Source organism: Glandiceps talaboti, chromosome 10 (genome assembly GCF_964340395.1).
Source record: "Glandiceps talaboti chromosome 10, keGlaTala1.1, whole genome shotgun sequence".
Lineage (NCBI taxonomy): Eukaryota > Metazoa > Hemichordata > Enteropneusta > Spengelidae > Glandiceps > Glandiceps talaboti.
In genome coordinates this window covers 5,730,379-5,751,554 of record NC_135558.1, presented here as the reverse complement: position 1 = coordinate 5,751,554, position 21,176 = coordinate 5,730,379, and the positions used below count along the sequence as shown (strand labels likewise).

Sequence of the window (21,176 nt, the reverse complement as noted above, 5' to 3'; positions counted from 1 at the left end):
TCTAAAGATTTGTAAAAAGTAACTGGTTTGCAAAAACTTGGGTAGTTTTCTCACCCCAGGGGGTGGGGGACTTACATACGTCTGTTGACAGATGTTTGACTAAATTGTAATTTGTTTAGAACAGTTTATACTGGATGTTCTAAACACGGTTTCAACAACAATCAGGTCCAACTACTGTGTACTGTTATCGTCAGCCAATCAAAAACGTTTGCGATTATAAATTTATAAAGTTGACAATACTCATATGTTTGTCATTATATTTCCCTCAGATGGAGGCCTAGCGTTCAATCAAAACCAACCAGCTAATGAATTTCAGCCAGCTGATTGAGTTCAGACAACTAATGAATTTCAGCTAGCTGATGAAAGAGCTGAAGCTCATCTAGCCAATGAAGTCCAAACTTGGAATAAAAATTATGGGATATTGGTGGCGATCAAGTACAAGTGATGACATACTGGGTATAAAGGGGGATTGTATTGGAGGTTGGGTATATATTCGTATGTCAAATACGAATACTTATCAATTTGTGGTGCTGGGACGTAGGAAAGTATTTGATCGCGAGGGACCTTTACACAAATAAAAAAGAAATCAACACAATACACACCATTGAAAAACACAACAAAAACAGCTAAGTCACCATCTATTTTTAAAAAGTATTTTCTGTCTCGTTTAGAATGGATTCAAACACCTCAGAGTCTATTGTTATATAGTGATGCTAAAACTGAATGATTGCGTAATTTAATATAGAGAAAAACTAAAACGTTGAGGGCGCCCTTATACCATCCCATTGTTTTAATTACAAGAATATTTTAATGCCTGCATCGACATTTATATCACACTAGATCAGTATCAGTATCAGAGATAATCAGTTACATGTAAGTCGTTGATTTGTCAGTATTTCATAAACCACTTTGGAGTTAAAAAAAATTAAAAAGCTTATCTTGTGTCATTTTAACATTTGTCGTATAGTATTTGCCTGGTAGCAATAACTGTATTTTCAATATGTAATGATTGTGTGCAACTTGAACTTTTGATGACGGGTGGGCATTTTTATTAGATGTGATAACGCAAAATATGCCATTTCATTTTCTCATTGAGTTATCCAGTACAATGTATAGAGTAGAGGGTGTATTTGACGAATGTCTTATACAAGATTTATGCCACAATTTTGAGACTAATAACTGAACTAAATGTAATTTATTGTAATTGAATGTAGTGTATGAGAAGCTGCAACAATGATTTTGTGAAATGCAATGTTATATAGGTGAATCAAAATACTCACATTCTCTATTGCTATTTTGCTAGACGATATGTTCGTGAAACGTATCCTGGTTGTAAAATTTTAGACTCAATCCTCGGTTAAGATTGTCATGTCAAGTTAGTTTGCTTGGAACTTGGGTTCATTTTAGGAAGAAGTCTTCCGTGAATCACATAAATTTCTACTCTGGATAAAACACAGACTTCGAATAAGCACCCCTAGTTAATGGCTATGTTTTCATAGGGTGGGACTCCAAGGAATGAATGTGAAACAGACGATTGCTGTAGTTTAATTAAATGTTCTATATGTCTGTATGTAATGCAGATTAACGTTTGTGATGTTGACTAGTGGTTGCTGAACTGTTCAATTTTATAGTTTTATATTTTTCGTAAAAGTGATTTGATAATTTGCAGAAAAGAATTAAAGATTAACGGTGAATTTAGTAAAATAATCAGTCTTGTATTTAGTAACAAAACAGTGTACATGTTATCATTCCTGTAAAAAGCCAGAGTAAGCTAATGAATGCACACAAATCATCGCATGAAGTACACTGGTATTCATTGGATGGTCATTGATTCAAATGTATGCACACACAAATCATCACATGAAGTACACTGGTATTCATTGGATGGTCATTGATTCAAATGTATGCACACACAAAGCATCACATGAAATGCACAATTATTCATTGGATGGTCAGTGATTCTAATGAATGTACACAAATCATCACACGAAGTACACTGTATTCATTGGATGGTCATTGATTCAAACAAATACACACGCAAATCATCACGTGAAGTACACTGGTATTCATAGATCATTGGATGGTCATTGATTCAAACAAATACACACACAAATCATCACATGAAGTACACTGGTATTCATTGGATGGTCATTGATTCAAACAAATACACACACAAATCATCACAAAGACACATATTTTTTGGTTAATATTCTTTTAATTTCATTACTTGACCACTGTCATTTTATGAGAACTAAAACTTACTTTAAATTTGAGTATTTACACATACAGTTACATGATACAAAATATAAGCTGCTCTCTCTCTCTCTAGCCCTTAGCACTACGATTAAAATACAAGCGTTAGACGTTCCTTTATTACATAATTAATCGATTTGTTAAAAATCCAAAACTGCAGACTTTCTTTTTACAAAGATGCATAAAAATAATACAATGATTTGGTTACTCTATGTTAAAAATAACATTTCTGTCCTTTCCAAATTACGCAGAAAAGTTAAACGCTTTCTTGTGTAAAACCTACATTCTATAGCACCTAGCCAGACTAAAATCTTAACAGTGCACATCTCTTTGAAAACCATACAATTCAAACTAAGCTGATCATGCACTTCTTTCTGCCTGACAGCATTCTAATTTTCTTAAGAGTACATGATTCCCCCCTCCCCATCGATTTCAACTTAAACATACATACACTCTTCCCCTCATTCGAATTGGATGCACACTTACATACACTTTAACATACTCCCTCCCTCCCTCCTCCAATTTACTGACAGTATGCCCCCCTTTCCCTACCCATCAAGCAGATACACAGAAAACAAGGTTTCAAAATTTGCATAGACTAAACTGTATAGGAAGCAAAGAAAGAAATGGTACAGAACGTCTGATTTATTTTGACTGACTGACTGACTGACAGACATAATTATTGGCTTACATTATCAATATTAACCAATTTGCTCAACTCTGCCTACACTTTCAATCAATCAATCAATCAATCAATCAATCAATCAATCAATCAATCAATCAATAATACAGGCATTATTACAACTGCATAAACAAGAAAGAATGAATTACAAGAGTCATATTTTTTTCACTTTCTTTAGATTTACCTTCTGCAAGAAACTCAGCCATCTAACCTAAGTTCATAAGCATGTAAAGTATTTGATTGTTGCTAGCTATAATGGCGTCCAATTTATATTTTGAAATATCACTTTATTTGTCACTGTTTTTTCCTGGTGACAATAAACCTGACATCTGTAAATGAATGAATCCTGTGTCATATTTTTTGCATGACAAATTTGTGTCACACTTACAAATCCATCACATTGTTGGCCAATATTGATTTACCAATGCAGCGCTGTACTTCTATTTCGTGGTGTAAACAAGAAAATACCTGAACATGAAAAGAAGTTGGCAACAGTCATATGCACAATGGTGGAGAGTCTGGAGAATTTATCAGTTGTACTAGATAATATTTCACTAACTTTGATGTGATGAATTTTGGACAAGTTTATCGCTAATAGTATGATTACAAAAACCACTGTGATGTAATAATCTTGCACAATTCTGTTGTGTATATTGTCAAGATTTTGCACATTTGGGATTTAAAGTCAAAACTATATTCTTGCATCATAATATTGATCACTTAAACTGTTGATACCTGGAACTACAGACATTATATTTGGTTAAAACCCACAAATAAGTTTGAATTTTGCTACCCCTTTCTCAATCAACCAGATTGAATGACCTGGTTACGTTGCTAAAACTAACTTTATCAATTCAATAGATATTTAAATGGTAGATCATAGTAGTTACATTACATGTAGTTAATAAGTGACTGGGATAGAGCAGAGTATAACTGAACTACAGTCCAAGTGCAATCTGATTAAAGTCTGATGTGGTGATTGTGTTGCGATTTCTTTATTAACCTCTTTTTCCTATGTTTAATCTTTTTTGTTATGTCAGTGTGTGCCTTCTTCCTACAACTGATACAATACCATAGGAGTTCAAATCCTGTGCAGTGAGTAACCCACTCAACCAAAGAGAATGTGTCGTTATCAAAAATGTATGGGTACAGTACCTCAGAACACTCTGTTTGAACAGAGCTAAAACACATAAAATGATATTATTGTTATTATTTTGATGGATTTGTTTGTTTTCAAGTTCAATGCTGGAGTGTTAACTGTGTGGCAGATTTTGATTGGCTATGCGTATCCATGTAAGATTTGAACGTGAACTCCTATAGCATTGGGTGAGATGTAGGGAAGGAGGTACTTACTTTCAGAACAACAAAATCGAAAATAAATGAACGACATACAGGTAAAGAAATCAAGCCGTTCACTACATCAGATTATAATCAGATTGAGTCTAAATTGTGCATCAAGCTATGGATGTATTAATGGATATTAAGACTTGATTTCCCTTGGATTTGTGACAGGAATATGTAAGTATTCTGAGCTTATACAGTGTGTAGTGTTCACATAAGTATCTCGTAAAGTGTTTCTAACATATTACAAACATTTACTAGGTGAAAAGCTATTTTTTTTGGCTGTCACCACCTCCTCTCTATAGACTTTACAACAAAGGATATTTGTGAAGACTGTTCCTTGATTTTTAAGTTTTTATGAATCACAACATGCTGTATGATAATTCAATGACTTCAATTCACATGAATGTAATAGTGTGTGAATATAATGAACTACACCATAAAACCAGTTGTTTGAAAAAAAAAAGAATGTGCAAGTTTAACCATTAGGGGCACATTTGAAAAAAAACAAAAGAATGTGCAAGATTAACCATTAGGGGCACTGTTCAGCATATCTATTGTTAAAATGAAGTAGGAAAGCACAGAAATATATTTGGCACAAGAAGCAATGTAAAGAGACATCCAAGCACCATCTCACACATTATCCCATCATGTACACATTAAATTTTTTTTGAACTTTCATACATTCCACGACTATAACTGGCAGTGTTTAATATTTATCAATGTGTGCTTCTGCTTTATCTGTAAAAACAATTAACTTAATTAAATATCACCTTGAAATATACCTTAATGACAAGAAACTGACCAATATGTATCAACTACAATAAATTCATGATACATCTTAAAATTAGTAAAGCGCCCCCAACATTTAAAGAATTTTTTTTTTTTTTCATTATGTGAAAACCATGGCAAATATTCACTAACTTGATTTCATCATAAAATGGCATGGTCTATGCTGGGAATCTCAAATACGTGAATACAAGGAGATTGATACTAGGTAATTTTGTTTAGTATTTGGTGTCTGAATGAATGGCTTGAAAATAGACACTGCCCCCTAGAGGTCAAATATAGCAACAGAATTACAGATGCTGGTTACGACAGATTGAAAGCTCAATAGTTATTGGGTTGAACAGGTTGTGTGCTTGTAACTGTGTCTAATTTGATTTACTTATCTGGTGAGTATTTTTGGTGATAAGAGATGATAGCACACTGGCGTTTACAATAAGCTGGGTAGCAGTAATTTGAAAAAATTATGGAAATCACAAAAATTTTGGGGAAAGGGGATTGTTGTTGAGTAAATCTACACCCCCCCCTCCTTCCCCCCCTCCAAACTGAAACAGGTGTGGTTTGCTGTCAAGTGAATCTATACCCGGTTTCCAACTATCCCTACAGAACAACAGAAGTCTTCAAAATAAAACTTGTCATCTACACCATGGAATGCCTCCTTACAACCACGGCATAGGAGCTGTCTGACTACTTTAAACTCAATATCGTCAACAGAAAACTGACTGTCAACAATGGCGAAAAATATCCGAAATAGAACGTACACTTGATTGGTACTGGCAAGGCAAAAACCGAATTGTTATTGTCACAGAACATTTCTAATTGAAAAGATCACATCTGTAAAATTGTTTCTCAATAAAGCACATACAACAAATATCTCTCCTGTCTTCCTTTATCTGTAATTTGCTACACAGGAAAACCAAAAATAATGTTGATTTTTTTTAAAATCTTACATTACTACAATAAAATACAGATTTAGTTACAGTTCATTATTAGCAAAATATATTGAATTCTGTAATCTATCATTTTACCTTTTTTTTTCACAATCTACTGATCCAGACCTGACTAATATGAGGACCATACCATTATACATCATACCGCAGGGGTGTCAATATTGTCCTATAACACCTACCCTGAACTAAGATTATCAAAATCCTCGAAATTTGCGGCATCTACGATCTGTGCCTGTCTTGGGATACCTGAATCTTCAGAGTTTTCCGTATTCTCATCATCTGAAAAACTTATATGTAATCTCGTGTCTGATAACTTGGTTTTCTTCGGACTCTGCGACAATGGCGTGCTTAAATTGGAACTTGCGGCGCACAAGTCTAACAAGTCACTCTTGGTATCGTGGGAACTCTTTATATTGAAATCGTTTTCGTCAAACGTGTACACAGGTTTGCCTACGACATTACGATTCATTTCCTCGCTTGGCGTATTGTCACTTGTTGGTCCGTTACTGTCCGTTAGTCTAGCGCCGCTGTCTATAGTACTACTGGGCGAATTTTCAGAGCTGGTTCGCCTAGAGCTTTCCTCTTCCATTGTTCCGCTATCTCTTGGACTAGGACTATCACATTGGAGATCTAATTTATTCGATGTTGCGTCTTGTAGTCCGATCGGTAAAATAACTCGTAATTGACTTTTCAAGTCATCTTCTTGTAAAAATTTGTTCAGTGATAACTCGGTGTCTTTTATGTATTCCACATTCTGTTCAGAGTTACTGATATTTAATTTCTTCAAACTCTCAGAAAAATACTCCTGGTTTTCTTCGTTTGTCACATCGTGGAAATTGTTCATGTTTTCGCTGGTTGAGCTCAACGTGCCTTCGGTGTTATAATTCATCATCGTATTTTCTCCAGAATGACCGATGTTTGTATTTTCGAACATCGTGTTCAAATTCTTCAACGCATCATCAGGGTACACGTGTTCAATTGAGGAGAAGTCTGGCATATACGGCGGTTCTGGTCTTGGCGTGGTTGGATCTAATAACACCGGAATCTGTCGGTGCATCTGGAATGGAGTGGAGCTGTCTGTACGGACACTTCCCTGGAATTGTGGTAGCTTTATTTCCATTTCTTGTAATTCATAGATGAGTTGTTGTTGAACTTGTATTAGTTCTCGGTTTTGTAAGAGCAGATGGTGAACTCTTGCCTGCAACAGAATAATAACTCATGTCAAAAAAATGTTCTCAAAAAGTTCACAAGCTATTCCTTTAAGCTTTACATTTGCTATTTCTTTTGTAATAATCTTACTTATGCCATAATTGGCCTTGTGATGGCGCTATAACAATTGAAAAACAACACATTTCTCTGGGGTTATTTGATAGAAATGTGCACACCTGTTTCTAACTTCTGTGTTGAATAAATATTATACATTATAAAATACATAAAATGTGAATCATTTGACTTTTTTCGAAGTTGTAACCTTTGAAGGACAAAGGAAAGGAAGGATGTGGGATAGAGAATTGAAATGTAAGGAAATGCTAATGAGACACTATACAAGGAACGGTCAGAGGAAGAACATCAAGGTAGGCATTGACACAGAGATGTGAAGGTTACAAAACAAAGACATGATGGTTGTCAAGGTCAAAACAGAGTAACATCTTTGAACCGGAAAGTGTGAGCAACAATCACCCAATATAATGTTCTCCATAAATGTTTTGTCTTCAATGACAGTTTGTTTTTTCCATGAGGTAGGCACTGAAATACCACACAGTAGCAACACATAGTCATACTGTAATATATTAACTGAGAAAAATTTGGGGCTATGAAGTCAATACTTTGAAGACTTGATTATCACTTTAGAGGCAGTCTTTTCATTACAAGGTTTATAAATTCTAATTTTTTCGCATTCCTCTGGACATGCCTTGAAAGAGGTCACAGAGAGGTCATGAGAGTGGTGAATCATGGGTATAAGAGGTTTATGAATAGCTTACTTTCCAAAGTTAAATCTAAACCATATTCAGAAATGAAGACCACAAACATACCTGGGCTTCTATCCTTGCTGCAGTTTCTGCAGCTAACTGATCTTTAAGTAGATGAACCTGTGCTATAGCAACTTGTGTTTGTTGCTGCTGCTGTTGTAGTTGTTGTTGAAGTAGTTGTCGTTGGTGGTACATACTTAATGAGCTCCCCTGGATTTCAGCTTCAGGTGACATCAGTGGCGGTGCAGTCAGAGGTGAAGATAGCGTCAGCATGGTACTATCAAACTATTCACAAGGAGATACAAAAAGTAAATTTATATCATTACAATGCAAAGACTTAGACACCTATTCCTTCGTCTATCCTAAATTGTTGCTGCATTGAATAGAAGTGTTTTTGCTAAACGTTTTGGAACCCTAGTAACGGAGAGAAGAAATCCTGGAAAACTTAGGCTACATACATTTCCATACTCTGTAATAATATTTTTGTAGAAACCCCTGGTAAATACCTGGGGGGGAGGGGGGGGGGGGAGACTACAGTAGATTTGGTGTACTTACTGCCCTTAACAAAACCACAAGATAAGGCTTCCAGAAATGGAGATTCTCACTGATTCACATAAGAAAAGCCAAGGTTGGTGACTCAGAGACAGAGGTCCTGTAGACAACATTGTGATTTGCCTTGTCTTTGACAACCCCACTGTGACCTATCAACACAACAAATCAGTATTCTTACCTGTCTTGGTGTTTGTTTTAAAGCATCCAAATCAGTGGCTCTTCCCGATGGGTATCCGGGTGTCAAGGATGTTGCCATGGCAGCAGAAACATCATCTTCTGCATCAATGTCAGTTTCTTCAGGCTGGTTGCCAGGAAGTCCTCCATCTGCTGACCGTGTTGCAGCTAATTGGAAAACAACAGAATCAATTGATTAAATGGTTAATATTTTATGTGTTATCGTAACATCAGACAAAGATTTTATGTCATTAGATGATCTGAAACTTTCCCTGTAAAAGAAACTTAAGCCAAAACTAGAAGGGTATAAATAAATTGGAGAGGGAGTAATTGCATCAAACAATGCAGGGTCAAGGTAATGAATTGCCATGGCAACAGGGATACTGGAATTGAAGTGTTTTGCTTGGCAAGGAATCTCATGCATGGCTGAATTGGGATAATTCCCTACTACAGCAGATTGGGTATATTTTCATGTAACACTACATGCATGCTAATGTTCTTGTGTTAGTTGTTGATAATATTTACATATATGCAAACTTGCACACATTTACATATTGATGTATATAAAAACACATCTTTGTTCTGCTTGAATTGGAAATTCCATCAGTGTGAACTGCATAATATATACCAGTACAAATGAACTATTACTGTGTGTATATGCTTCCACTGTGGATAAAATAACCCCGACTGATTCTAAGCTGATGTGGCTGTGTTAGTCATGCAGTAATGCTGTGGGTAGGTTTGCACGGACATGCTGTAAGTTTAGTTTTGGGAATGGGTAAATCATTCAATTATATCTCTTCAGCTGAGAGCAACATCATTTCTTTGCTATTGTATCTTGCTATTTTTTTTTGCATTCAATATTTATGCCACTATCAACAGTTGATAAAAATTAATATACAGAAAATTTGTAATACGTCTTGTATGCTAGCTAAGTGTCTGACTGGTTTTCTGCCAAAACCACTGTTATATTTGCAGGGACACAACTAATTTTCACCTTAGTCCCTCCTTTCTTGTGAGGTGGTAAAACTACATACAAAATGGTACACTATATTTATATGTCAATTTCTTTACTGCCAGTGGAGGAGAGTAGTTTTCAAATCAATTGGGCATAAAAAATACCGAATACAATATGTGATAAGACTTCAGCTGTGAGCCACTGGTAAAGATAAAAGTTTGTTTGTTTGTTGTGATTCAGCTGTGAGCTATGGTATAGGTGAAAGAGAAGTAGTTTGTTTGTTTGTGTATCTGTGTGTGTGTGTGTTTGTTACATTTTATTTACTTACCAAAACATGAACATCTCATAAAGGGACCTTTGTGTGTTTATAGTGAAGGTGAGCATAAGATAAAACCAGAAGTTATTAAGTTAAAGAGAAAACGGACCAAAGATCGATAAGAAAGGTACATACACTGAAAGTTAATTGAATTTTCAGACTTGAGTGTGTGAGATATTTTCAAGAAGCTTAGGTTTAGTTTAGTGATTTTCTTCATAAACTTACATTCTTGTCAGCTTTTGTGATTTCAGCTGTATTGGCTGATCAATCCTGAGTTTCTCATAATAAAAATGTTAGTTGTTACGATAGACCAAATATAGTATAGACTCAATTTTGATGGTTGTCATGGATACACTGAGATACACTACATTTTATCTGGATATCAAAATAAAACTGTATTTCCTTACTTTTACTTTGTTCTTGTTTTTCATCTGACGCCTTGTCACTCTGTCCATCTGCCTCTCCATCTGCTGCAGCTGCAGCGTGTTGTAGACTTAGTTTATGACAAACCTCAAACGCCTGGCCAATGGTACGGACAATACGCATTGCTTGGCTCTGTGGATTATAAGACAAAATAAAACTCAAAATGCCTGGCCCATGGTACGGACAATGCAATTTCAGAATAATTTTATGCTAGAAAGAACAGAAACGGTTCCTATAGTGAGACATATAGGAAGTTTAAGAATGGGAAAAATATTTGAGGAATAAGTCTGGCAGTGAATTGTTCTGCAGTTGTGTTTAAATCAAAGATTTCAAATAAGTAGTCACACCCATGATATGACCAACTTTGTCTATATTTAGGGACCTTTCTTATCCTAAAAGTATTCGGACATTTAATGTTTTGATAAATGGGGTACAAACAAACAAGTTACCACCGTCATCAAAGCTAGTGAACCTGTCATAATTTACAAAATTTCATACAATTCCAATCATAAAAAGTATTTTAATCGCAGTAATTAGAGTAGCTACATGTTTTCTGCCTTCACCCTAATTATCAAAGAATTCACAGTAATAGTTTTCATTCCACACATAACGTAAGTACTTTTGTTTCTTTCCCTTGATATACTTTATCAACATTCATAACATTTCAGACATTACTTGTTGAGGGCAGTGCAGTTTACCTTTTTTTGAGACTTGAAAACATTACATTTGAAGACATTGGTTGTACCATCCCTTGCGATAAAACTGAATATCTTGAGATCTTGGGAGTCATGTGACACATAAAAGACTCTGAAAAGAAATGGAAATGAATATTCGAAACATCAAAGAAGAGTTCACAAGAAATGACGAGAAACTAAATTCAAAGATGCAGATTGATGTTGTATGCTACAGTATGGTGCAGTCCATGGGTAGTGTCAAAATAACCACTGGCAGTGTTATAGTGCCCTCTAGAGGCCAATAAATGTACATGTACCTGTATGTACAGCAACCACTTGACTACCAAGATTTTCATAACTTACAAAAACATATGATTTTGAAAAAATTATATTTGACATAAATTCAGAAAATGGACAACCTACAAAATAACATCTAGGATATTATGATAAAGAAGCAAAATCTCAGAAATTTTTTTTTGCATTAAAATTGTTAACATGCAAGTATTATGATACATGTAGGTATTCAAAAAGTTGACCAGAAAATAATCAACCTTGTTATGTAGGCTCTACAGTCAGGTCAGATTTATGTGAATAATATGGTACAATACCTGTATATTGGATGGTGCATTATCATTAGTTTGTTTTCATTCCAGGCCCATTGTTTCTTCTGTGAAAAAATTAATAAACAAAAGAAATTTTGTTCAAAAGTAATTTACCAAAGCTGACAAACATATGACATATAAATGATGTAATGCAAAATCAAAGTTGTGATAAGTTTACAAACAAAAAGAAATTTGTTTCAATACTTTTGTTGGGTATGTTTACTTTCAATGTTGGCGACCGATAACAGGACTTTCATATCAGCAATCTCTGACTCAATTATTAGCAATGAAATTATTACCAATATAAAGGTTACAAAAATGAAAGTTAAAAAATATATATTTTAAAATAAAAGACTTTTCAAAATTTATTTTAGGAGTTCTTGAAGTCAACTGATGTACAAGGCTGAAAGATCCAGTTATTCTTTCTACTTATGCTATGAGTGTGAGTGCATGGTTATGTAAAGTGCATGGTTACGTAAAGTGCATCAACCACTGGACCTTTCAGACTACAGATATAATTCTGTGGAATATTTTGTAGAATGGTAGACCAACAGACTGTTACTTGACTCACTGTGATGGACAGTTTACTTATTTGTCAATGACAAGTTTTAAATAATTTACGACAGCTTATCTCATAAATGTCATATCCTACGAATTTCAGAAGTAAATTTCAGTTTTCAAGGATATTCTGAGAGGTGGCTTACAATTCAAGGACCGAGCTTCCTTTCAGAGAGTCTTTGACATTGTAGTGAACTCTGCAGGCAAGTCCTTATATAAACATAGCATACAGTCAATACTGACCACAATATATCAGTTTCCATGACAGTTTTTATGATCAATTTACTTTGAATTATGTATGCATTGTAACTACTATTATTAATACTAATAATATTTCATACCCATTATACATATAACATTAATTATTAATATGGTGATTTTGATAATAATGACAGTTTTATGATCAATTTATTCTGAAATGATATAATACTAATATTATTAGTCAGACCATGTGCTGCTAGATCATATCAATAATCTTTGATGAATACTAAATATTTCATGAATTACTTTGAAACATCGTAATATCTGTTGTGGGATATCATCAGATGTTACAAATAATGTACTTCAGATCCTACTTGGACTATCAAGGAAAGTTCGATACTACTATTAGTTACCCAAATGAATGTTATCAAATATCAGAACAGATGGACACAAATACAACTATTGTAATAGAGTGAAACACATAGAAGGACACAAACTCTTTGAAACAGACAACACGTACACACACACACACACACACATACAGACTAAAATGTGCACACTGACAGGTACACACACACACACACACACACACACACATACGCACACGTAGACTAGTGTGCACACAAGACATGCACAGACACATTACATGTAACACAAACAGAAACAAACATTCATACAAACAAGTACATAGATAGATAGATAGATAGATAGATAGATAGAGATAGATGGCTACATAGCTAGATAGCTAGATAGACAGACAGACAGACAGACAGACAGACAGACAGACAGACAGACAGACAGACAGCATCAGGCACAATGAAATTAACAGACAGGCACAAACATGTAGACATACATACACACACACACATATACATACATACATACATACATACATACATACATACATACATACATACATACATACATACATACATACATACATAAACAGATAGACAGGTACAAACATGTAGTGCCAGACAGACACTCTTTGCTATTACTATATCAATACTAACAGACAGACAGTGGGTACATAGTGGCATAAACACACACACACACACACACACACACACACACACACACACACACACACACACACACACCCAGACACACTCTTTGCTATATGTCTATATCACTACTACACAAAATCTCAAATCTGTACCTTCTTCTTTTTCCTGACTCCAACTTTGACTCCATCCACAGACACAATGATGTTGACCTTCTTCTTCTTTATAGCCTTGGCCTTGAATTCATACTGTAATAAAACAAATATCAAAAAAAAAAAAAATAAGTGAAAACTGAAATTTTGGCTATTTACATAATAGTAAATATAAACACATTGTTTGTTTTAAACAATGTTTTAAACAATTATTGTCTCAAGGTATAGACAATAATTGTCAATTGTAGATTTACATATTTCAAATTATTTAAAACAATACTGTATAGAGATAGACTAACAGACAGACAGACAGACAGACAATGATGTCATCTGTTCCTGTTATGTAAAATGAGCCATCCTGTGGCCCATACAATTCTTAAACAAACATTGTCCATACATTGAATACAACAACCTAACTGGATTGAATAGAGTCTTTGTACAGCTGTTGTATATAACTTAAATCACATTTTCTTTTCATTTGCTTTCTCTCAATTGCTGCACAAATAAATTTGAAAAATGTCTATTAGAAGTGCACCATCATATTTCACATACTAACGGAATTATCGGTATGAACAATAAATGTCAAAGTGTATGTAGTAGTATGTGTGAAAATACCATGAATAAATCATTACTTTAGAGTAATATTGATTGAGAAATTAACTGTGTATGTAAAAATGCAGTGCAGTAAGTTAATATTTGCAGTTTTGCCAAAGCCATTTTAGTTTTAGCCAAGAAACTTGGCTATCTGGCTTGAAAATGTCTTTTTACCTTAATACAGATTTGAGCAAACATAATAACATGTATATATGTTGTATAGCCTAGTCTCTCAGATATCTTAACTAATGTTGAGAAAAATACATTTTTTAATTTTTTTACACGGAAGTCTACAAATACATACAGATCTAGATGGTATATAAAATATAATATTATATTAATTATATATATATATATATATATATATATATATATATATATATATATATATATATATATATATATATATATATATATATATATATATATATATATAGTAGACTTCTTGTAAACTTTTTGGTATATGCACACAAAGATCCCTTGTGAAATTACATTAAACAATTTCAATTTCTGTATTTATAATAATCATAAAATTGCTTTATTAATGTCACTACATTTCAAGAACACAGATGTACTGGGTTTCATTAATTAACTCTGATTAATATTTCACGAGAAAATTACTTTTTTTTGCTATTATCATTATGCTAATATATCTTGTGACATTATATGAAATGAAACAGTTAATTCATTAAAATGAAAGTTACAATTAACAAAATCTTAATGGTATAAAAATCAAATTTCAAATGTATGATTTTTAAAATTGTGTAAATATAGACGTAAAATATGGTATCAAAATAACTAACCAAATATGGGTATATATAGAATGCACATATGTATAGTGGCAGCATATGGTGTCTAGAGATTGTTTCAAAGGGCAGCTAACTCTCTTTGTGTTTCCAATCACTGGAGCGACTATATTTCTTTGATTCGTCAACATAAATTTAGAAATTGACACCCTCTATGGCCGGACGAGAAAAAGATTTTAACATAACAGCATATTTGGATGAAAAATTATCATTCATGATTACAGAATTTTGGGATCCATTCATAAAATGGTTCATAGCTGTTTTTTTGTCTTTAACTGTAATTACCATTTTAAGGTACTCAGATGGATATAAGGACGGTTATGAATTTAATGCATTGCCAACATATGTTGTACATATTTGCTTTTTCCCTCCTTTTTTTCAAAACCATTCTACCGACCAATTATTTCAAAAATGTTAGAATTAGAAACTTAAAAGTACATAGGTGGTCACTGTATCCAGTAACATTTTGTAATGTTGAAGACAGCTGGTGTCAGACACTGACGTACATGTTGGATTTCATCTAGTTTGAAAATGTCACCACTTAATACAGACAGATATGCCCACATAGTGAACACTATCCTTATCTCTCGTCTAGACTTTGCAGTATTTGAAAAATGAGGAAGCTAAAAATACAACAAATGTATGTATTTCAAGATGTAGCAGTAGCAGTAATATCTAATGTCTGTGAGTAAACAGTAATTAGCCATAGATTGGCTTTGGATTGCACAACTTGTCTGCTAAAGATTCATTGCATCCGACAACAAGATCTGAAACACAGCATGATCAGAAATTTGAACATCTACTATAAATACATATACATTCTGCTTAAGTAGTTACACAATATCATTTGCATCATAATTTGTGAAAAAAAATCTACTGTTTTTGTTACGGATGGTATTAAAGTAGGTAATCTACCCGAGTTCCCATGATATTTACTAGGAATCCCTACCAGTGTTTTTGTTAAGGTAGTGAGTAGTTAATCTATCCAAGTTCCCATGATATTTACCAGGGTTCCCAATCTGATTAAAATCTGATGTTAGATAGGCTGGTTTTCCAATATTTACCTTTATTCCATCGTTATTGCGTCTTTTACGTTAGTTTTTTTTTTCCTGGGCGAACGCCTTTCCAAGGAAAAAAAAGGGTTCCCTACTACTAGTGTTTTTGTTAAGGGTAGTGAGTAGGTAAAATCTACCAGGTTCCCACCATAATTATTTTACAACTATTGAAATCTAAGCAACTTTAAGAAACCCTTTCCTCTCCTATAGCCAAGATTCTCGGCCAATATTATGATACAGAAAGTATATGTATAGAAATCTATGCATTTTACCAGGGTTACCTCTGTTACTTGGGTTACCTCTGTTACCTGGGTTACCTTTGTTACCAGGGTTACCTCTGTTACCTGGGTTACCTTTGTTACCAGGGTTGCCTCTTTTACCAGGGTCCCATATATATGCCCAAATATATGCAGTTGTAGACAAGAACTACAACGTAGTTTACAAAATCTCAATGCCTAAATACATGCAACTGTAACTGCTTTTTTTCCCTACGTAAACTTGTAAATTTGTATTTTATATTGTGTACTTACTGGTCACAAGTTGTGATTGACTAAAGTGATGAAATAACCTATAACAATACTACATAAATAAATTAATGTCCAATTTTTAATAATTTACTGAAAGTGGACATTTTGAGGATAAAACCAATTTACTTGCTGTCAAAACTGAACAAAGGAAAATTATTGCCACGATGACCATTACATGTAATACCTACAAACTTTCTGAAGTACACACAATATTTAAATTAAATTATGTGAATTATATTCAAAAATTGTTTTTATTACAACGAAAATATTTTCCATTGTATGTCCAACCTTGGTTGCATAGTTATATTCATCCAGTGAATAGAACACAGCATACGATTGTCAGGATTACAATGATGTCTCTATCCTTGAAATACTTTCCCTATAATCTGATAATAATTAATATTATATATACGGTGGCTTTTATACACCAGAGACGTGTTTACTGATAAAAATATGCAAGGTTACAACTCTCTGTCATAAATTCGACATTTCTTCCGCCAATCTAAATTTAGGGTGGATTTATTCAGCAACCTTGCAGAAAGACCATTTTTCACATCTGTCTCCTGTATTTGACCTTAAATCCAGGAAAACGTTTTTTATGGTAAGGTCATAGGGAGTAAATGTAGTTTTTAAATTTAGTCCAGATGTTGCCATGTTTGGAAATGCTTCACTCAGAGATCAGTTGTGGTCACTAGAAATTGTGTGCGTCAGTAGCGCGTCAAATTGGCTTAGAGGGCACACCCGACATAAACCATGACAAGTCTGTGGACAGCTATCAAAAGAGACATTTCCCGTGACAAGTCTGTGGACTCAGAAATAGTATCTTGGTCATGTTTTGTGGTCTTATTGGAATACTTGATACATGTATGTTTTTTATAGAATTGACAACTGAGTACAGACTATGAAATTGAGGATAGTCAGAATTTTTATCCTTCAAAATTCAGTGTACAGAGGGATGTAGCTAATTTTTTTAAAGGTATTCAGTAAAATTTGAAAAGGAGGCAACAATAGCATTTTGTGTTTTGTGATATACTAGTACTGTATCTGTATCGTAGATGTACAAGCACCAATACTGGTTGTCGTGTATGTAGTCAAGGGTTGTGTGTGGGGCAATACCATCAAAGTACTTATAGGGGCCCTAGTATTGATAGCATTCAGTGCAGGTATATAGGAACAAGACTTGCACAATGTAAATTTGTGAAATGCTGGAAATAAACTGTTTGAAAAAAAAAAGAATTTTTAACAAAAACCTGAAAAAGTAGCCAACAAAACATTGCGGAGTAGCCAGTTGTTTTTACCAGCTATTGGTCCTTATCTACAGCCCTCATGTTCCTAGCCAAGTAATATAAGCTTTTTCTTTGCAATCACACTATTGGATGGCTTCTCAGGAAGAGAACTGTCTGGGAAAAGTGAGGGACATAAAACTGGTATGATAGAACAGAGCTGACACTAACGAGTGGCTGAGTGGCTGCGTTGTTTATGAAAAGCATCCTAGGAGACTGATGAAGTAAACTTAAATAAACTGACTGAAAATCTAGTAATTATAGTATAGTAATTATCTAATTACTGGTAAAGTGACTTCTTTGCACTTATTAGTCAAAGCCCATACTTTACCGACAGCACTGTATTGGAATGTACTGCCTGATTTATAATAATAATTCTACGAGTTAAAAGAGGTTACCTTATCTGCCTTTTTAGTTTATTACTTCTAATTCTCCAGTATGACCTTACATGACCCCTATTTCTTCCACAAATTCCAATTTCTTTCAAGTCTATTAAATACTTCCAAGCAAAGAACAAAATCGACAGCGACTGCTTCCCTTCAGATCTATAAATCTTTTCCTCTGGCACAGACACAGAGACCTGAATTATTTGTCACTCCCCTAGAGGCTGTATTAATAGGCAATGTTAATATATTGACTTGCAATCTTTTGACGACATTTTATAACTTCACCTTTTCAGGTTTTTGTAAAATCAATATTCTTAGACAATTGCCTGAAGACATTGTTTTGGTTCTATTAAAGCACGCAATTTATGAGTTTAGTTACTATTGATTACCAATATGTATGGTTAGTTTTATTTCAATACAACATTTTCCCACAGGAATCAACATTTTTCTTTGCAGTGTTTTTCAGCTAGTGGTATTTACCATGTATTAAGTAGCTAACATTTACAGAAATACATTTGCAATGTACCTAGTTCCCTGTTGTTCTTATCAAGACAAAAAATACAAGGTATGAACATTTCTGCCATTCTATTGAGATATTCTTCTATTTATGGGTTAAAACAATCTTTGAGAGCTTTATCAAGAGTTGCCCACTAAAATTATGTTACCAGGTACATGTAATGAAACTACAATTTTACTGGTTTTTTTTTCCTGTTACCGAGAGTTCCCATAATCTTAGGAGGTTCCTGGTGTTATCTATCAATATAGGGTTGCAAGGTAAAATGGAACGCTGTTCAATTTGATAAGTTTGCTCCCTTTGTTATCCTAAGGTTCAAAATAGCTAAGGGCATTCCTCAGCAAAATTACCAACAAGATATTGAAATCTGAACTATTTCGTCAGATATCATGTTTTGTTACCAGGGCAGTCAAAATCTCAGTACAAACACCGATGTCTGATGTCCTGTCCCTTGCATGGATTTTATGTCCCCTGGCTCTACTTAGGATGTAAGGACAGTTGGCATTTGCTGCTAATCATGGGGTCACTACGAAAGGTCACTACAACTTTTTCCTAACTCCTTTCACCTTTGGTATTATCCAGTCGATTGTCAGACATATTACAAAACAAGGAGGTTGACATTTTTGAAATTTTTGTGATAAAAAAATTAGCTCCCGAACAATATTTTCTAAAATTACCAATTTATCCAAAAATAACAATTTTCCATAAAAGCGTTTTAAAAGATTTTTCAATCTAAAGTAAATTATTTTGAGGAACATGCGAGACATGAAAGCAAGTTTATTCAAATGGTTTTGGCGGGAAAACCAGAGGTACTTTTTATGGGTAATTTTTGGAAATTTTAATACAGAAATGATACTCATCCACAAATCAAGAAATCTAAAATTTCAATTGAAATATTAGTATTCGAATATGGCAAATACATTTGCACAAAAGCAAGTTTTATTCTAATAAATTTAGTGGCAAAACCAAAAGTGGTGAAAATGTTCAATAAACAGAACTTTCAAAAGAACACGTACTACCACATTATATCAGAAATCAATTAATCTACACACAAGATTTGAGAAACATTTTCCATTCTGTACTCAAGTCAGCATTATCCACTCAGATTGTACAGATAGACGTGTGTTCGGCAACATTTACAAAAAGATGTGTATATGAACAAAATTCATTCCATAATCCATTATTATCTTATCTAATAAATGAAAATATACAATGTAGATTTCTACTAAATCTCTCGTCCTCAATTTTAATAGCATACATATATGACAAATTTGTTAGAAAGGCACTACCATACAAATGCAATGATTAATTGATTTTTCCCATTATTATAAAAAGTAATTTCAGCTGATGTAGCACTATCAAAATTGTGCATTTTGTGACACCGCCAACAGATTAAATTAAAAAAAATTCAATTACATTTATGATTTAGCCTATAAGTACATATGATATATTAATTATTATATTAAAAATGCAATATAATATGAATCGCTGAGACTTTTTCCATAATGTATATAAATATACAAACTGATAATTTCTAAACTGAAGTGTAGGGACACACGAATGACTTTCTGTATGTATGTGTATGTACAATGTAAACTGTGATTATTCCAACACTTGTATGATAGCTATGTATAGAGTTACATCCATCGCTACATGCGTATGTAAATATATGTACATGTATAAATAGATGTACTAGTTGTAACTGGAGTATTCTTTTGTTTCTATCAGACAACCACAGTCTATTACAATAATTAGACACTGTACACGTTGATTAGAACTGAAGTTGATTTCCTCTATAATTAGAACAGTAACAAGCTGAAAGTGTGATTGTATAGGGGCAACTGATTTTAGGGTGTGGACCCAAAAATAAAATTGATATATTTTATTATACTATATTATGTACTATTCACAGGTGACTGAATACTGTAAAGGGTGTACGATAATTATGAACACGTCATTATTATACCTAATGAAACAGTTTCAAAAAATGTTCTAGTTGCGACAGTTTACACTAGCGACGCCCTGTACTATATAGATGCAAATACAGCTAAACAGTGATTATTTGTACACTTGTATCATACATGTAATATTCTACAGCCTTAGCCTACATGTAGTCATGTGCAAACACTTGAGGACAGGATTATTCATAACGCTGTATGGCCTACACATATTCATGTACAAATATACACAGACAGCAGTTATTCGTAAACTTGTATCATAATGCTTTACAGCATAATTATCATGTAGCTGTACGCAAATACACGAAGATAGTGATTACTCGAGTCTCCTAAACTCGAATGACAGCACTCTACAACCTAAGTCACTGTAGCTGTATGCAAATACATAGACATAATTATGTTTTTTTTCCAGCACAGTAAACTCTTCAGTATTGGCTAAACTATAACTACACTAGCC

At 33.8% G+C, this 21,176-nt stretch overlaps 1 protein-coding gene across 2 annotated transcripts in view; it reads right to left on the bottom strand.

Moving 5' to 3' along the window:
* Positions 1–2,208: 2,208 nt before the first annotated feature.
* Positions 2,209–21,176, bottom strand: part of LOC144441049 (carboxyl-terminal PDZ ligand of neuronal nitric oxide synthase protein-like) — a 52,534-nt gene continuing 33,566 nt past the window's right edge. Inside the window, exons 3-9 of one of the 2 annotated variants that reach the window (XM_078130562.1) lie at positions 13,600–13,692; positions 11,688–11,746; positions 11,104–11,212; positions 10,386–10,537; positions 8,713–8,878; positions 8,046–8,267; positions 2,209–7,210 (exon numbers count right to left, since the gene is read on the bottom strand). In XM_078130562.1, coding sequence (XP_077986688.1) covers positions 6,188–7,210; positions 8,046–8,267; positions 8,713–8,878; positions 10,386–10,537; positions 11,104–11,212; positions 11,688–11,746; positions 13,600–13,692 — 1,824 coding nt within the window. In that variant the 3' untranslated portion in view covers positions 2,209–6,187. The remainder of the gene's footprint in view (positions 7,211–8,045; positions 8,268–8,712; positions 8,879–10,385; positions 10,538–11,103; positions 11,213–11,687; positions 11,747–13,599; positions 13,693–21,176) is intronic. The other variant, XM_078130561.1, reaches the window with a different exon arrangement.